General features: G+C 41.4%; 1 protein-coding gene across 1 annotated transcript; it reads right to left on the reverse strand.

The window, feature by feature from the left end:
- Nucleotides 1-1706: 1706 nt before the first annotated feature.
- Nucleotides 1707-16484, reverse strand: LOC116940199 (non-selective voltage-gated ion channel VDAC2). The gene is made up of 9 exons (XM_032949603.2): nucleotides 16344-16484; nucleotides 15409-15480; nucleotides 14902-14951; nucleotides 9864-10016; nucleotides 9513-9565; nucleotides 6377-6604; nucleotides 3437-3587; nucleotides 2639-2696; nucleotides 1707-2354 (listed from the first exon to the last, which is right to left on the reverse strand). Exons 2-9 carry the CDS (start codon nucleotides 15473-15475, stop codon nucleotides 2263-2265), a joined length of 852 nt encoding a protein of 283 aa, XP_032805494.1. The 5' UTR covers nucleotides 15476-15480; nucleotides 16344-16484; the 3' UTR covers nucleotides 1707-2262.
- Nucleotides 16485-19807: the final 3323 nt, after the last annotated feature.

Below are 19807 nucleotides of genomic sequence, written 5' to 3' on the forward strand. Positions count from 1 at the left end.
CTGTTCCACCTGAAGACGGAAGCTTGTGTTGCGTCCAAAACGTCGTGATTTAATTGTTTTTTTTTCATTTTATTTTACCTACATGACTTTACCGAAAAAACCAAAGAGTATGAATCCTTGCAGTCACGAAAGCTTCAAATCCAGAATTAGCAACGGTTGTCACGTAAACAGAACATGCCAATTCGTCACTAGTACAGCACATCTGTGTGTTGGAGAGCTAAGCCACAGCATTAACACATGCATAGACATAGCCATGCATTCTACCGCAGTGCCGCGTATGCCCACCAGAGGACAACACCTTAATCCTTGGTATAAAAGTGTGGAATTTCGTCCCGTCAACTAGGGACGAGACGACCGTACCCCCAAAACACGCGACCTGCCGATCAACAGTAGTGAACCCATGTATACTGCTGGTTGGACACAGGCAATGGGTATTTAAAATTGCACCTTCATTTAGCTGTTAAACATGTAAAGTTTAAATTTTGATTTAAAGCTTTCGTGACTGCAGTAATTCATATTCTTAGTTTTTTCGGTAAAGTCACGTTGAAGAGAAACAACAAAATATATATAAAACAATTTTTCATGCAAACCGACACACCTGATGATGACCGTTTGAGTTATGGTCGAAACGTCGTGAGAATTTTTATTGTTTTATATATATTTTGTTATTTTGTTGTTTCTCTTCAACGTGACTTTACCGAAAAAACTAAGAATATGTAAAGTTTAGTTTTAGTAATTTGAATAAATTCGAAAATGTTTTTCATTCGATTGGTTATTGAAAAGGCAAAGCAAAAAATGTTAACCCTACAATAACTTTTACAACCAATCCATTACTTACCTTTTAATAACACATCGTGAACGAATTTGGGTAATGATTTTCAGCAATTTGAGTTCCCAGTGGCATAACGGCATCTTATTAATCGGACCTACAATTCCTTGTGATCGTCTTAATACCATCATTTTTGCCTGCACGGTATATTTGAATAGCTGCATTTTTAAAACAGCACAGCCAAGACGTACCAGTGGTTTGACGATGTTAAGGACCGATGTCTCAAAAGACATTATAAAAACACTGGCATGCATATTGACTCAACACAATGCAGACAATGGAAATCCCTAAGATTGTATTTATTGCCATAGAATCAGCTGATCATACAACAGTTCTTCATTGAAGTGCCAAGTGGGATGAATTGTACATGCATGGGTCAGAGGTAAACCTTACACATGTTAAAAGGTGAAAAAATATTCTATTACCCACATGAAGCCAATATAACGGTCACATTTAAAGTTCATGTTAAAATCGTTTAACCTTTGATAAAAAGCAAAAGAAGCTGAAACAGCAAAACATGCACTTTTATTTTTTATTGTGAAGTTAACCGAGGTTACAAGCTCCCAAACAGTCCACAGGAATTTGGAACTTAAATTTTACACAAGACACCTTATTCCACCACTGAATGTTTACAGGGCAAATTTTCATACCCAAATTTAAACACCTTTGCAATAAAAATTAAGAGATTGGCAATACTTCAGCAAGCGATGCATCTTCACAAAATGTAGACCAATTCATGTGCAGGGATGAATTTCATGTGCAAATCGGTCACTTAAACATAATAGATTGTGAACATACAAGCATACGTTGTGGCTTATGGCTTCGTGACAACCAGCCTCAGGTTAACTTTCAAAAAAATACACAAGAGAGTTACCAATTAGGTTCGTTAATTTATTACACCAACTGAGGAAAGCAAAAAAAACAGCATTGGCAAAATGTTTGGGTAAAATGACAATGCTATACCTTACAGGGCAGAAATGTTTTATATCGTGTGCAATTAATTAATATTATCAAGTCAAGGTGAATTATAAAGAACTACAAAGGCCAGTTAGGGTCACCTGGCAGTTTTTACTATGCCACCAGGTAACAACAGAAAAGTGAAACATGCACAAATGAACCACAGGTGCATATTTTAAAAGGCAAAAATAACTCCAAGATAAACAAGAGGCTCCCAAAAACTGTTATGCATTTACACAAACTTAAAAGAACACAAGGACTTAAATGCTTTAAAGAAATCTAAAACATGGATACATATACACAATGCATACGTGAATAAACACTGTTAGGGTTACATGGGAATTAAGGTTAACTAGTGTTTACTAGGTAACAAGGGATAACTAAATTTGAAGCTAATTGCACAGATAAAATAATGACTGCCTTGTAAAGTACAGCAGAACGTTGCTATACAGCTCAAGTTGGTGTAGGCCACTTTTTTAAGCCTCCAACTCCAGGCCCAGGCCGAGCTTGTGGCCACCAGCATTGATGTTCTTCCCATCAAGCAGGGCGGACAGTGAAAGTTTGACACCTGTAACACACAACATTCATGTGGAAAATGCATATTAGTGACTTGAAACCACAATTAACCCTCTTCTGAAAAAAATGTTAATGTTCTTTTACCAAATGTACAATGTTGAGAAAATTTATGAACAATTTTCTGAAAGCAAATATTTTAGAATTTATCAACATATGGAATGTACCGCCACTAAGGCTGTTGCATCTTATGGCCATTTGTCAATGTTGCCAAACGTCATAACCCTATAATCAATGAAATCACGAAGAATATTAAACCATGATTAATCTTGTACTCACCAGGCCGAAGTGTCTGAGTATACCCCAAGCCAACGAGGCTGGAGTTGTTAACCTTGGCCTGAAAGATAAAAACAATTCAACATGAAGGCAGTTATAAGCTTCCAGAAAGACAAAAATGTGCTTTCCATAACCATTTTAAACTTGGTACATAAACAGGAATTTTATTGCCCCAAGTTTTGAAATCTCAAAAGTGTACGACACAACATTCATATTTGTGCACATGCCGCAAGCGGCTGTCAACTTTTCTGGAATAGTGCAAAGGATATATGTGACTTCACATCTTAAAAATGACAATGTAATTAATCTTTTTTTTCAAAAACGTTAAATAAGTGCACCCATAACACCTGCTGTAATAAATCCCAAATGACCTGCCTTTTTGCTTGTAGACGTTAAGGGAAACAATGTTCAGGCATTATTTATTTGAGCCCCATAAGCTATTGTTTCATCCATGGCATACATACAAAAATATGAAACGCTCTTGACCAAAATTGGATAATACCAAATCAACTATGTGCATAATTGAAACGGTTGCCCTCTGAATTCTTGTTAGGGATGTCCCATATAATGCAAAAACGGTGGCAACTAAAAAAAACGGTGTCCACCCTGGATTCAACACACCGAAACAATCATTCATTTACTCCAGATGGTTGATGGTTCAAGTGGATGTGTTTTATCAAAATCCAAAGCATGCCCTACACACAATCACATTCTGGTAAAGCAAAAATGGTGACGCAAAAAAAACATCTTGAACAGTGCGAGGATAGACCAATGCATAGATGTTTGCAGCAGCAGTCTTACGTTGATAGTAGTGTTCGAGTCCAGCTGGTACTTTGCAGCAATACCAAAGCGGGTCGTGTTACTGCCCGCAGTCCAGGCCAGATCCACAGCTGTCTCCAGCTTGTCATTGACCTTCTGGTAGATGTTGCCTCCAAATTCCGTTCCATCATTCCTGCAACAAAAAATGTGATCTAAGTTCACGAAGGTGGCAGCCACATGAAAAAGAACACTTAGGTGGCAAAAGGAATCAAACCACGTGTCAATGTAATATCTGAATAAAGAGCATCATAATTGAGCAAGCCCTGATCCATTCAAAGCCTCAAGATGCAAATGTTTATAGGCTTACTAGCGGGAAGTACCCGACATTGCCTGGGTAAAAAATATATTTCAAAACTTCTCTTAAAAACCTTACATATACATACACAGATACTAACGTATTGTGAAAGCCTGGTGGGCTGTTTGTCCATTTCTCCACTAACAAAATTATAAGAGGCTTGCACAAGTCCAAAAAGTTATAGAAAGTGTGGGGTAAATAGTTGAGGTTAGATATTCAACAGCAATTGCTTTGTATACATATGCAAACATTCATACAAATGCTATGCTATATATTTTCACTTTCCAACATGTGCTTGTCCTCGAAATGATTTAATTTGTTAGAGAACACATGGAGGTCAATGACATCATGCAGAGAGGTGGGCGTTAGCAGAAAACAACACTAAGGGATGATGCCTAAGATTTTGTCAAGGAGGTAATATAAATCGTAAACATAGCTGTTGAAACATGACAGGTGTTTTCAGGGTTGGACTGGGGGGAAAAACCGACCCTCGCAACCATGAGCAATCAGCCCGCAGAGATCGGCTTGCAGACACGAAGTTAGACACCCACAGACACGAACACCCACTTCGCGGGATCTTCAGCAAAATCAAAGACCAGCGTGGCAGTGTGGTCAAAACACCCTTATATTATGACAAACCTCTGGTCCCATCTCCCAGAAAACTGGCCTTCATTATATGTAGAGGACAAACAACTCGCATAGTTCTTATTCTCTGTTCAAGCCCTAAAAATCTGGATGTCATTGCTGAAAAGAGAACTGATGCTTTCAATTTTGTACGATAACTTTAATTGCAATTATATTTGTCCTTGTCTGTGTACAATAATAACTAAAATATCTATTTTGGCCATTCCTAACTTGATTTTACAATGTTTTTTAAGTATATTGTTGTGGCCAACTATTTTTATTTAAAATTATATTTTTGCACCGTTTTATATTTATTGTTCAATGCGGTTATATTTGCTCAATTATATTCAGTTTTGCTCAAATTTCTATTTGATTAATTGTTGTACATGCTTTTATGTTAAGGCTTTTATAATCTTGGTAACCCAGTTCACTTCTGAAAATGACACTATCCTAGTCAAGTTCTCACGTGGTTATACAAAATAAACTTAACATTTGAAAAACGGAAAGGTTTACACATGATATATCTCAAATGTAAAATGATGCTTCAATTATTCTATGCAAAAAGGCAAACAGCTGATTTGACAAATGCGCACCCATTTCCCCTCTTCACGTGTATTTAATGTTATACTAGGTGCCAACCATGACATTAAGCTCACAACTTTTCCTCTAGTGACCGCATATAATAAATCTCATTCAAGTAAAGGCAAATTAATAACAATTTATGTTAGGTCAATCTCTTGTAGACCGAGTAGGGATTTGATTTAGTGGATTCAGTCATCCAAACTGTCACAAACCAAAGCTCTGATTTCTGTTATCAAACCATTCATAGTGATCAAATTAATAACACCTTCCTTACCATATCTGTCCCTCTGCATCAAAATAAAAAATATTTTATACACATGCCATGAGTGACAGCCTTCTGTGAGTTTCAGCGAACTTGGACTGGTTTTGACATTCAGTGTCTCATCAGCAGTCATGCTTGCTTGAACCAATGCTCAACTGCCATATGTTTTAATAGACAAGGACCCTCTGTTAGATAATGGGTTCTAGTTTAAATAAAAATCAATATACTTTATTCTCCACAAAGATGCCAATGATAATTATTCTCATTTCAGCAGCCTTGGGGAGATTTCTTTCACCAAGCCTATTTACAGAAAAACTCAAATATATATTTTTAAAATTATATTAGAGAAATGACGACAAAGATAAATGCCAAAAGCATTACCCATCTCATTGTGATACTCACATTTAACAAGCTATGAAAATGAAATTAATATATTACTGGAGTTAAGATGGCTACAAAGTTGGACTCGAGCTAAAGGAGTAAAATATCAATAATTTACGTGTGCTTTTTTTTTTTTACACATTTGCCGAGCACAGGCCCAAATATCCAAAAAGTCAAGATGATCCAAGTTGTAATTAATAACACAACAGGATCATGATGAAACTGGCAATCGAGAGCAGGTTCGTGCTTTTGTAAAATTCAACGTGATAATAAAAATCGACACTAATATACCTCAACGGTGTCAGTGAATATTATGTGCTGTGACGTATGGACTGACAATGGTCATTAAATAAAAACTGAAAGTGCACAACGAAGCATTGAGAGATACATTATGGGGCTTAAGGCACAACAATGAACATGGACTAGCGAACATTTGCAATTGAGTCACCTTGACTATTAAGGAAAGTGAGCGAGCTGCGGTGAAGGAAAGTGAGCGAGCTGATGAATGAGACTGGTGATGGAATGGGAAGCAAAGTATTTGAAATAATCCGTCCACAAAGACAACCACTGTGGGGAGATGGAATGACGAGATCAGCTCACATGGAAGAGCGAGGCGAGTTGTGGTTTTGGGGGACCATGGTGGATGGAGACAACAAAGGGAAGGAATGAATCTTACAGTGGATATCTGAGCTTTAAATTCAAAAGTTCCAACACGTTATGGAAGTTTGTGCATGCAAGGAAAAAATGTTCACCCTATAACAATGTGCAGGTAACTTACACATTAGTGTGAAGCTGGAAATCAGCAGTCTTGTATCCAATGGCAAAGTTGCTACGGGTCAGCTTGGACTTGGCTGTGTCAAATGCCAGCTGGTAGCCAGCCAACCATCCCTCATAGCCAACCACAGCTGCGCCATTCACAGTTGGGCCTGCAAAGTCCAAGTCCACGTCACAGCCCAGGTTCAAATATTCCCGCTTGTAAGTCGACTTCAGTTTGCCGCTCTTCTTCCTGCACAGCACAGATGAAAAACAAACAAGTGCACATGATCCAACAGCTGCTCTTCATTCAAAATGTGCAACTATTTTAAGGAACACATTTTTAACAGTACATTTACGAGACACTTACTGTAAGATTGTTGGTAATGAAAAATAATTGCAACACAAGTGTTAATTATTTTTATCTTTTGGGAGTGGATTATCTATATGGAGTGAAACCTTGGGTTGCGAGTAACTTGGTCTGCGAGTGTTTTGCAAGACGAGCCAAACATTTAAAATAAATAATAATTTGATAAACGAGCGATGTCTTGCAATACGAGCAGTACGTACAGTATACGCTTTGTCTGCCGAGCGTCACGTGATCACAACTGAGCCAATGGTTCTTCTCTCTCTCGCTGCAGGATTGTGGGTAATCATCTCCCATGCTCGGTCTTAGTCGGCGTGCCTCACTCGTATAGTCAACATCCGTGCGAGCGTATACCGTTTACTACAGTACTGTATAGTGTTGTGACCACGTGTGTGTGCGTAAACCATTTTTTATTGTGTCCAAGTGTAGTGACTGTTCTTTAGAAAAGCACCACCCGAATAAGGCTGTAGCAGTGCGAGCGATGAATCTGTTTAACGACAATGCAATGTCACATTTCCGTGAAATCATCAAGGAGGCAAAAGCAAGAGTCATTGGATAGGTTCCTTGTTAAAAGTCGCACAAAAAGAAAAAGATTCCAGTGAGCCAACAGATGGCAGCGATTCTGTTACTGACGGTGAAAGTCGTCGTACACAATAACCCTCCTCCTCCCTCTCTCTCGTCTCCCTCACACCAGCCACGATTAAATGTAATTAATACATTTGATTACTTTATATTAAATTTAAAATAAAATATAAAAAGGTACAGTATTTTGTATAAATCATTTTTTTATATTTTTGGGTTGTGGAATGAATTATCCGAGTTTCCATTATTTCTTATGGGGAAATTCGCTTTGGTATACGAGTGCTTTGGATTACGAGCACATTTCCGGAACGAATTATGCTCGCAATCCAAGGCTTCACTGTATATAAAAGGGAAATTTGTGAATGTGTGTCCGTTAGAAATGTTTAGCATACTTCCCAACATGCAACAAACTTGTAATTTGGCATGTGGGCAGCTTCCAGACTGTACATAATGCAAAAAGTATAAAAATAGGCTTTTGTATATTTTTTGGGGGGGGGGGGGGGGGGGTAGCATTAATAGATATATTTTGCACGGCAAGTGAGCGGTGATGTCACCCGCATACGGCAGCGTTAATACAGTGTGTGCCTGCTGACGTCACGCATCCCCCCCCACCCTCCGCGTAGGCCGTGTATTAATCCAAGACAAGAATCCAAGTCTCGGGCGAAGCCGGGTAAGTAAAGCTAGTACTTTAACAGGTCCCTGCAGGGTGGGCTGGTAGAAGTTCGCAAATGAGATAATGTGACTTCCAAATGTTGGGTGCAATAAGACATATCAAGTCTCTGCGCTGTCTATTGCTGATTTTACACCCAACAGCACGAGATTTCACTTCGTTAAAGTATTGAAAGGGGACGGACGAACACATTAATCTATTGCAGGCTGGTACACTCAGTTTACAACTTCGTTCCTACCAGCATAAGCCATCCAATATCACACACCAGTGAAACCGTGATGTTAAGTTCCATGATGTATTCCATGTGTAGTTTGCGGGGAAGTACACTCATTGCATTACACTAAAATATGGGTGTAGCATTTATTACAAATATGCAACACTGTGTGCACAACAAATTTGTTTAATACACTCTACAAAAGTATGTACAAGTAAACAAACTAACTCCACACTTACATTTTTTGAATAGTGTAATGCCTATGACAAATTCACCTAGAATACACATTGTTGGATATTGGAAGCATATCAGGTTTTAAACTGGAGTGTGGATGGGCGACATCATGAACAGATCATAGGCGATATATCTACGTGGTGGGCAGCAGATGGCAGTGCAGAAAAATCCAGCGTTGAATCATAGGTTTATGCTTCAATGTTTCTATTCCGCCTTAATCATGCCGCACTACCCAGCATGGTGAAGTATGGTCAATAATCACCAAGACCCTGCAGTGTGGCGAGGCCCTCACCCAGCCATGGATTAATAAACGCGCTGGACATGTACACACTGTGGTACAAATTTAGAAAATGTCAGATCCAATGATCAAATCCAGACCGTAAATGTTAAACAGGATACGATTTTGACCAAAAGCAGATGTCAATAAATTAAAGAGAATATCATGCAATAATATTCATAGTATGCAATGGTTTTACAAGATAACAAATCAAATACATCAAACAGCAGAAGAAAATACCTACTCTACTGCATTTACAATATAAAACATACCTTTTACGAAAGCAAAATACAAAATATATCAGTATACAATTGTAAAGATTGAGTGTAGTTTAAAAACATTTCATGTACTAAAGATTGTATTGCCAGTGTGGGGCGGTGCCATAGCCCAGCATTCACTGCAGAGGTTCACATTTCGAAGCCGATAGGCCATCCCAGTTATAACTAGAAAAGTAGTACTGTAAAATATGCACCATCTGCTTCAGAATGGTCATTAAAGATCAAGTGACATTATTAGAATTGAATAGGCCATTGAGTGCTGGCGTCATGGTCAAAATTTGATTTAAAAAGATTTACCTGCAAATTACTAAAGCACCATCACTACTGTGAAACTGCTGCAGACTAGACCCTTAGGAGAAACATAGCATCTTCGTGATAGGCCTGCGCAATAAGGTGTGAATACCAATAATGTACCCATTATTTTTTTACAAAATCATTATTAGAAACATGCAGATCATAGATTAAGACAACACATACATTAAGTATTCGTGTATCATAAGGCAATGCATACATGAAGTATTGGTATATCATATGCTTACCCGGTGTTAGGAGCAAATGTGGTGTCCAATGTCAGCTTAAGTCCTTTGGCAAGCTGCACAAAGAGCACATTATTAACACAGCCACTAATACCACATTTGCAATGATACATTGTCATATAAAATTTTCATAAGCCATTCTTTCTGTTCTCAAAAGACAGGTACAGTAATCCTTACCTCCAAAAAAGTATATTTTTTAAATTGGAGAGTGTGTAATCATGTAAGTTCAATATAAACACAGGCTTAATAGGTTAAAATGTCACCTTTTGCTCACTTGGCAATAACAGAAACATCGGAATGCATTAGTACTTAACAATTTGAATTAGGATAGAAAATGTTGTGTGGTACACATACCTGATCTTCCACTGATATCTCGGTCGCAAGCGTGTTGTCAGTACTCCACTTCTCCGTCAAGTTCAAGCCATAGTCTGCCCACTTGTATTTGGTCTCCAAGCTGGCATTCACCTTGCCAGTCTCAGAATTAGATGATCCACTCGTAGAGAATTCCTGCAGCACAAACACAAAACCCGAGCAACCAAAACAGTGGTTTTCAAGAGCAGCTATTTAATAGAACATGTAAGCCATACACTTACCACTGAACCATCGAGCTAATTGTCTTCAGAAACTATTGAATATAGAATACAAAAACATCCAAAACTTGCAAAAGAAAGTTAAATGATGCAGCCCAAAACTAATTTGGTAATGAAACGTTTATTAAAAAATACCGAACCACGACGATCCAGCATCATGCACCACAGGTAGGGATGGTTTAAGATTTTAACACACTGAGTTATAACATCTAATAAGTAAACTAAAAACATAATTAGATATAAAATACTGTTTTATTAATATCTGAAAGTGTGTAAATGTTATGGTGACAGCTATACTGCAGCTTTTATTACATCATAATTTCACAACGGCATTCATTGTAATTCAACTAACTAAAACAATGTATACAAACGTTTAATGTAGCACATTACTACTGTACTTAACCAGTTAATTCAGCAAAATCTAAATAAATTTGTGTTTATTTTCACTGTTGTAACACCGTGCTATATAATACGAACAGTAATTTACATACATCATTATTATAGAACGTAGTCTTTTTTTAAATATTCCAATAGAGTGGATGTCGAATGGTAAGCAAAACATTACTTTAAACTGAAACGTTATGTTACAAATAAAATACGTAATTATCACCGCACAAGTACAATACATATCTTGGGAATTGGTTGCCAAATTTGTAGTGCAACACCTGGCAAGCTTAAGCGCACGAAAAAGTGAAGAGGAAAACGCACGACGTAGTTCTGCACAGCTGTGCCAGAGGAAATGAATCAACCCGCATACTGAGTGCATGACGTCACGGGGTCACGGATATCTTGTGCTGAAGATTCCCAACAGGAAAAGGGGCTGGTTTGCGCAGCTAACAGCAGCGGTCACAAAAAAAATGTTGGAGTAGGGAGAAAAATTGTCACTAATAAAAGTGGAAAACCGTGCTACAGGCTGGCAGGCCACGTGTCTTCATTGTATTTGGGAATTAAGTATCAGTGGTTCAGTAAAAACGTCTTAACCTGGATGTGGCTACTTTTAGAGGAAGTGAAACCATACCATGCCTATGTGCCATGTCTGTGATTTAACAAGTGGTCCCTCCACCCCGACGTCCTTTACATTTAAAGATTATCATATTTGTGAATAACGTTTGGGCAATGGGCCTTCTTCAGAGCACATCGGTCAGAAAAAGAGTTAGTTTGTAAGGGTTATGAAATATTGAGTACTCGACAAACACTTAAAAAATATTTATAAACTAACTAATGTTAAAAGTAAATTCATGAAATTGCTGACAATGCAGTGGGAAGTCTTGGTCTTATAACAAGGCACAAATCCGAAAGTACATTAATGAGTCCAACTACCATTTCAATAAAGGAAATTCAACTGCCCTACATTACTTACACAATCTGAGAAATGCGAAGTACAACTATGAAACCAAAAACGCAATTAAAAAGGCAAGTTTCTCTTGCACTCAATAATGAAGTTATGTTTTCAGTGTTGAAGCATTCACTCACTCCTGCTTGGCTGAACTAGTCAGTTTAAGGAAGATTCTATAAAAAAACAGTTTAAGAGATACCAATGTCCATTATTTCTCGTTGTCTTCACACCACAGATAAAGACCAAGCCACACACTGACATGTCACCGGGGCTGTGGTGTCCGCTGTTTAAGTGACGAGCCACTGGTGTGGACATGTCTACACATGGCAGCTGACAGATGTTGAGCAAATCTATTTCCGAGGCATTTAGCTGTTTTCCCAATGGAGTGGAGGCAGCAGAATTTGCACGTGATGCAATAAACCATATTGGTTGAGGTGCATGTAAACCTATGGTGTCATGAATGATGCTTTGGGTATTTTTATCCATGTATCGGTTGATGTGAAATACACGTGTTGCATCTCCTCCGTTTGCATGGGAAGGCGCCCGATATGCCATTATTGCTAACATTTCACAATGAACTAGAAACTCGTAAGTCCATGAGGTTTGCTTCAATGGAATGCAAAAACCTCAGTAATCGAGTGGTTTGCGCTACATAAAGATTATGACAATGCGATGTGCATATGGTAGAATCAATCCACCCCATTATCAAACCATAACCCCCTAATCTGTCCCGTGTCATTTTCTCAAGAGCTTGTCACACAATTTTTGTCTTAAGAGCACATTTGCTTGCTTAATGGTGCATTTTTTTATGTACGAGTGTACAGGATGAATGGTAAGTGGGATGTGCTATTGCAGGCAGACTTCACCTAGGGCTCAAGCTGCATTCCTGAATAAGTGAGCGCAAATCAAATCAGCAGTAAACAGGGTACCATGGTATATATAGGGAATGTTATCCCAACAGCTTTATTTATTTCGTACGAGCAATATATGGATGGCTTCATTGAGGTATCGGTGATAGCACTAATACAAATGGTAAACATTTCATTAAAAAATTATAACATCACTATTACGTACTGTACTCGCAAGTGCTTTATACTGTACTACTCATACAAGGCAGAGGTGGCAGACATTGGAGCTACTGCACTCCAAAATCCGGGTAATTCTCAGAGAAGTTTCAGGACCTCCATGATCTTAGTGATGGCCTCATGTCTAAATTTCTGTGGTGAGATTTATTTTAGGTGGAGGCTGACACTAGTATACTTGTCTCGTGAGTTTTGACCTGCGTAACAATCAAAAACATATCTTTAAAAATATGTATAACCGTGACTACAAATCGTGATAATAGACTCGCAGGTGGGATCTGGTTGACTCAGAACATAGGTTTCTCTCACTGGCTGAGCGAATTATGGGGGCGTTAAGTTCTTGGCTAGCACTGCTGTGTGTTCTTGCTCGTAAGCGCTTCATAAATGTTTTGATTTACATTTTTTATTCTTTAAAAATCTCCAGGACAGAGCACTAACGATTCAATGTTCTACGGGGTCACGTAAAGCAAGGTCTGCCGGTATTTGTCAATTCTACTCAATAAAATCTACAAAAATCTGTTTTACTCTAAAGGTGTGCATTTTGGCTAAACGGGGTTAAAGAAACAATTTGAAGACTATTACGGCCACATATTTACTAGCAATTGCACTCTGTGGCGTCATTGGTATACTGCGTGACTCATAATCCAAAGGTTGAAAATTGCAAATGGCCAAGGATCGACTTAACCCATTAGCTCTCAAATTTATACAATCATCACAACCTTGGTAGATTCTATCAGTGGTGTTGTGGGTAATGGATTAACTGTGATATAATTCACAGGGTGGGCAGCCTTTGGATTCATGGATATTCAGCAAGGAATAAAGATAGACTTTGAACTCCGAATAATATTTGGTGCAATTGTTTTAACATACAAGTTGCAAGGGTCAGAAAAAGGTATATTTAGATTTAAAAGCTTATGTGGTGTATCCCGATCCTAATCTGACATCACATGATACCATAAGAAATCTACATTGGGCCCTCTTCAAATCTGCACTATATTTAGGTAATTCATTAACCTCATTGTCAAACCCAAGAAACCTAATAAGTCCATCCAATTGCTTTTTAACGATCCATAGAACCAGAAATGGAACATGTGACAAAGCCTTTGGTATTGCAGCATCAACATTTTAGAACCTTTTAAATCTTCCTTCAACAAAAATCCCCAAGCAGAAGATTACTGCAAAAATACAGCCACATTTGCCCATGTAATTTGTAACTTTTAACCTTGCCCATTTTACTGTGTAATCGACGGACTGTATTGCCTTGGTGTGGCTTGGGGCTGTTGTTTTGCTGCACAAAATTGCAATTGGTGTCAAATCGGCAGGAATTTGTGCAATTTTTACATTTATACTTTATTTATATAAATTTTTGGTGACTTGCTTATTTTTCCTCCATCTTGCTCTTATTTCGTGTTTTTGTTTTTTCAAATAGCTTGCTGACCCACCCCAACTGTGTATCTGTGAAAAAGAGCTTCAGGTCAAAAAAATATTCTGATAAAGGCACGCTAAGGCATAATTAGGATTCAGTGTAAATTCTCATTAAGAGGTGCACTTAATTTCCACAAAAAGGAAACTACTGGACTGGCTTGTCAACTTGTATTAATGTTGATAACCAATTAAGATACTGAGTGCATTCCCAATTATAAACTGAAAAAATTGCATTGTGGATCCCTCAAAAAATGTTTTATATGGCGTGGTCCTACAAAACTAAATGTCGCCCAATGTGTTTTTAAAACCAGGCAAAAGGGCGCAGTCCAGCTTTTTAAAACAGCCTTACCGAGTCAAGCAAATTGCAACAAGACCATTATGAAAAGTAGCGACATCACAAGGTCAACGTGGAATAGGGACGCGTTGTCTCTCAAAGTGGAGCAGAAAAATACAAAATATACTACAGCTTGGGAGATCACAAGCTAACCAAAGTGCTTGCTAAAAAAAGATGCATTTTATGATCACTCCCTTGGTCATGGAGGTTGAGGAAATGAGGTTATGCAAAGGATAGGGTCGGCCCCCACACAAATATGCAGCTCGAGGAACGGATTGGATCTGGTTTCTAATGGCTGCGTCGTCGAATGACCTGGAAGCAATGTCATTTGCCCGATGGTGACGTCACTCAAGGGCTTATATTGCACAGCCGCTGCAGTAGACTATCTTAGGCTTTCAGATGACTATAGCACACATTGCGGATTTAACATGCACAAAGAAGATGTTAAGACGTGGACTAAACCTAATTACGGAAATAATATTTATTGGTATGTGCCCGTTACCTGCAACTTAATTCCCTATGCAGTCACAGAGCTGAAACTAAGAACTTAAACAGTACTCGCTCTATCCTCTTACAAGGGCATTTGTATTAATACCGTGACCTCGCAAATAATTCTACAACTCACCACTCCACTAGAAGTCTTTGTCTTCAGGTCAAGTTTCACAAGACCAAATCCTGAGAGCAAAACATAAATATATAATTAACATTCCACAACACCTTATAACTTACGTTCTCATGGGATAGAAGCCACGAAGTTATTGAGAACCGTTCGGCAAATTTATGACAAATTACATAACAGCAAAAGTTGAGAATCAAGTCGCGACTTGTGTTAAATCATTTATGAAACATCCCGTGGGAGCGTTTATCAAATGGCATGCCATTTACTTAGAATGTCTTGAAATCTTGCTGGTCTATGTAGATAAGTCAATTATCAATATACACAAAATAACTTTGGAATCAATTGTTTGTAGCTTTATACTTTCAAACTACTACGATAGTGGTTTGCACCGTGGTTCATGCAGGTAATGACACGCTCTACCTCATTCCAATCTCGCGAGGCAGACACGGCCTGCAGCCTAAACTGAACCACACCAGTCACACCCAGCCGCATGGTCACCGTGCAGACACTCACCGAAACCCTTCGAAAAGACATCTCGGGCAGACTTTCCAAGGTCAACAAAGGTTGGTGGGACAGCCATTTTATCTGCAGGAAAAAAAGGGCACATTTGAATTATGTATTTGAGCTAGGTCTGCCATTAATTCTACAGATCAAACCCACGCATTTCTGTCAGCCTAGGTCCATCAAATCTTGGCAATATTCCGGGATAACGTACACCACAATCCCACCACATTTAGATACAAATCGATTCCTGCCAACCGCTCACAGATTCCAATTGCCGGACTGTCTCGTGTTTCACCCAAGCCTGCCGAGCTAACGTCTCTACGAGAGAGAGCGCTGCGCTGCCGCGTGCAAGATGGACGGCTCGCTTCGAGTGCGCATTGCTCCCCCCACCCCCTGCTCCTCGCTGCCATCACAACCCAACACTGTCGGGCGGTGCCGCGCTACTGGAAAACACGGTGTAGAGAGGCGCTCCCGGCATCTAAAGCCCTAGCCGCCGCGTCTTGCTTCGCCGCGTGCACCTCCACCCGCGCCTTCCCTCGCGGTATAACATAGCGGCGGCGCTGTTCGCGCCATGCTGCCCGCCCAACCGCGCCAAGGTCACGACGGCGCTACGCGACGCGGCGCCGACGACGGGCGACCCAAGCCGCCCACGTCGTCGCCGCCGCCGCTGCTCGGCGCGGAGGTCGACGCATCGCGCCTCGGCCTCGCGCTCGAGAAAACTCGGGCAGGGGCCGCGCACGCGGCGTCGGCCGTGGCCGAGCAGCAAGCGGCAGCACGAGCAGGAGAAGGGGCAGGCTTTCCGCCGCGCCAGGCCGCAATGGCGCTCGGGGCGGCGCGGCGGAGAGAAGCCGCGGGGCCGCGGGAACGCCGGGGCAGGGCGGGGAGCTGGCGGTGAGGGACGCGGGCAGCGCGCCGACTCACTCTCCCTGCTCCCTCTTCCTCACCTGCAGGAGCGCGGAGAAGAGCTGAAGACGCGCGAGCAGCTGAAGCCGGAGCTGGAAAGTGGCGTGTGGTGCGAGCGAGGTTGCGAGAGAGACGCAGTCAAGGGTGGGCGGGGGAAGATGGGCGCGGCGGCTGCTGACGTCACGCGGACCCCGCCCCCGCGCCGCCTCCGCCCCCGCGCCGCCCCCGCCCCGCCTCGTGACGTCAGGCCCCGCCCATCCCCATGACGTCGGGCCAACCGCCAGGACGCTGACGCAACTCTGCGTCAAGGTCTAAAGGGCAGCCGAGCGCCAAGCGGACTGCAACAAGCAGCACTGTCAAGCCTGAATAAAGTCCACAATAAAAGGTGTTTTGGTCGCGAAAGACGAACGTGTTAAACGGCACTTTGGGGGTTGCCACCCTTTTTTTTCCACGGACGTATTTCTCAGCCCCAAAGGTCTATACAAACAAAACACCGGTGCGGTATTCTGTAAAAGAAAAAGTTAAACTTCAATGCCACCCGATGTCTTGATACAGTCCCGCTGATGCCTACTTGAATTGATGGTGATATCGGCACGTAAAATGAAGACTGATCGGTACAAAATCAGTTCCTGCCACCGGAACACGAGACGCCAGATGCCCGGACTCGTCCGGTCTAACGCGGGCAGGTGACCCCGTGACCCCACACGTCTGGCGTGATGCCTCCCCTATAATAATAATAATAATACATTTCATTTGTGAGCGCTTTTATGAATACTCAAAGACACTTTACATAAAATCATAAAAGCAGCAAAAACAACGTCAAATGGTAAAAAAACCCACTAAAAACACATCAAACTTAGCTAAACATTAAAAGCAATTTTTAAAAGGTGAGTTTTAGTCAATGATTTGAACGCTGGAAGGTCGGTGCAGTCACGGATTTGTTTTGGGAGAGAGTTCCAAAGTGAGGGGGCAGCTATAGAGATGTCTCTGTCGCCCCAGGTTTGATGCTTGGTCCTGAGAGGTGGCATCAGATGAGCGAAGGCTACGGGATGGGTTGTGGCGGTGGAGCAGGTCAGTGAGGTAGGAAGGCGCTTGGTCATGAAGGGCTTTACGTGTGAGGAGGAGGATTTTGAATTGAATTCGTTGTGGGACCGGGAGCCAATGGAGGTTCTGAAGGACAGGGGTAATGTGGTCACCGGTGCGGGTGTGAGTGAGCAGACGAGCAGCAGAGTTCTGGATGTACTGGAGTTTATTTAATGTTTTGGTTGAGGTGCCGTATAGGATGCTGTTGCAGTAATCGATTCTGGAGGTGATGAAGGTGTGAATGAGGGTTTCTGCAGCGGAGAAAGAGAGTGATGGGCGAAGTCTGGAGATGTTTTTTAGGTGAAAAATGGCAGTTCTGGTGATTTGCTTTACGCGGTGTTCAAAGGAGAGGTTATTGTCACAAATGACTCCAAGGTTGCGACTTTGAAGGGATGGAGACAGGGTGAAGGTGTCAACAGTGATGGAGAAACTGCGAATGGATTTGGTGATAGATTTGGGACCGATGATGATCATATCTGTTTTGTCGCAGTTAAGTTTAAGGAAATTGGTGTGCATCCACGATTTAATGTCAGTGAGGCAATTAGAGAGAATGGAGTGGGTGGCGGAGGTGATGGATTTGGTGGAGATGTAGAGCTGGACATCATCGGCATAGCAGTGAAAGTTAAGACCATGGTGGCGAATGACGTTGCCAAGGGGAAGCAGGTATAGTATGAAGAGCAAAGGACCAAGCACCGAGCCCTGGGGGACACCTTGGGACAATGGAGCGGTGCAGGAGGTGCAGTTGTTGACGTGGATGAACTGTTGTCGGTGAGATAAGATTGGAGCCAGGAGAGGGCGGTGCCAGTGATGCTGAGGGAAGATTTGAGGCGAGAGAGAAGAATGGTGTGGTTGATAGTTGTCAAAAGCTGAAGTGAGGTCCAGGAGGATGAGGATGCTGAGGTGACCAGAGTCTGCGGAGAGGAGGATGTCATGGGTAACTCTGAGGAGGGTTGTTTAGTGCTGTGTTGTGAACGGAAGCCGGATTGAAATGGTTCGAACAGGTCATTTGAGGAGAGGTGGGTTTTGGGTTGTTTGGCGACAGTGCGTTCTAGTATCTTAGACAGAAAGGGGAGATTGGAAATGGGCCGAAAATTTGACATAATGTTGGGGTCAAGTCCAGGTTTTTTGAGAATGGGGGTGACAGCAGCCAGTTTGAGTGAACATGGGATTGAGCCAGAGCTGAGAGAGGAGTTAATGATTTTTGTGATGAGTGTGGAGATAGCTGGTAAACAGTCTTTGATGAGGTGGGATGGGATGGGGTCCAGGACACATGTTGATGTTTTCATCCCTGTCACGATTGTAGACAGCTCCCCCGGCGACACTGGGGAGAACTGAGACAGTGGCTGAGAGGTGTAGGTGGGGGGAACAAATGATGGAATGACCAGAGCAGACAGTGGTGGCAGAAGAATAGGACATAGCTGTCAAGCCATACAGTTTACCTGTTTTCTTGTACAGGGAAATTTTGTTTTCATGCCCATACGGCGTACAGCCGTTTCAATACGGGCAAAACATGTTTTTGTTCATTTGTGTTTCTCCCTTGTGATGGGATTTTGTAGGATGAACGTTGAGATGTATAACAGCACAGGGTGACCAATAAGGTCAGAATTGGTCTGTAATAAGGTAGGCACTGATAAGGGGTTGACAAGTATGTACCTCGGCAATGGCGGAGCCAGGATTTTCAGGTGGGGGGGGGGGGGGCAACCCCTCCAGCAAAGAAAAATTATAGGAGTTTTTAGTAAGTAAGGACTTGTCCCTTGCTTTTTATTTGACGCAGCCATCGATCGAGGGTCGAATTGGATCTGTGTGTGATCGGCATCGCGCTCGCTGAAGGTATTCCACCTTCAGGGAAGTCGTGTACTGTATACGCAACTGCGCACAATTCTGAGTCACTTATAACTGCTTTGCCGTTACTTATTGCTAATTATGAACTCAGACTATTGTCCTATCATCTCATAGAGTCCCTGGCACATAATAATATGCTACACAGTGGCAGTGGGGGTCGCAAAATGCCGATTAATTACTAATAAACCCCAATGATCCGATCGAAATCAGGGATTTCGATCGGATCATTGGGGGGGGGGGCACGTGCCCCCCACCCCTCCACTGGCTCCGCCAGTGTACCTCGGTCGCCCACTCTATCTTATCTGCAATCGTCCATCCTGCACATGTACCCGGACTCATCGCAACTTCCTATTTCTGACCATATCTACTCTGATGGCACGCTTCATATTAACCTTCAAATGTATTGATACTTATCCTGCCATCGTAAGCATTAAATTCATCTTCCGTACCATATCTAGCCCTGCCCCATAAAAAAAAAAGTTATTAAAAGGAAACATCCAATGAGCCTTTCCGAATGCGTAATTTCAGCGGCATTGGTTCAACATAAGCAAACTGAAATGGTTTCAACACACATTGAATC

This window comes from Petromyzon marinus, chromosome 8, assembly GCF_048934315.1.
Source record: "Petromyzon marinus isolate PM22_M1 ecotype Great Lakes invasive population chromosome 8, UKy_Petmar_22M1.pri1.0, whole genome shotgun sequence".
Taxonomy (NCBI): Eukaryota; Metazoa; Chordata; class Hyperoartia; order Petromyzontiformes; family Petromyzontidae; genus Petromyzon; species Petromyzon marinus.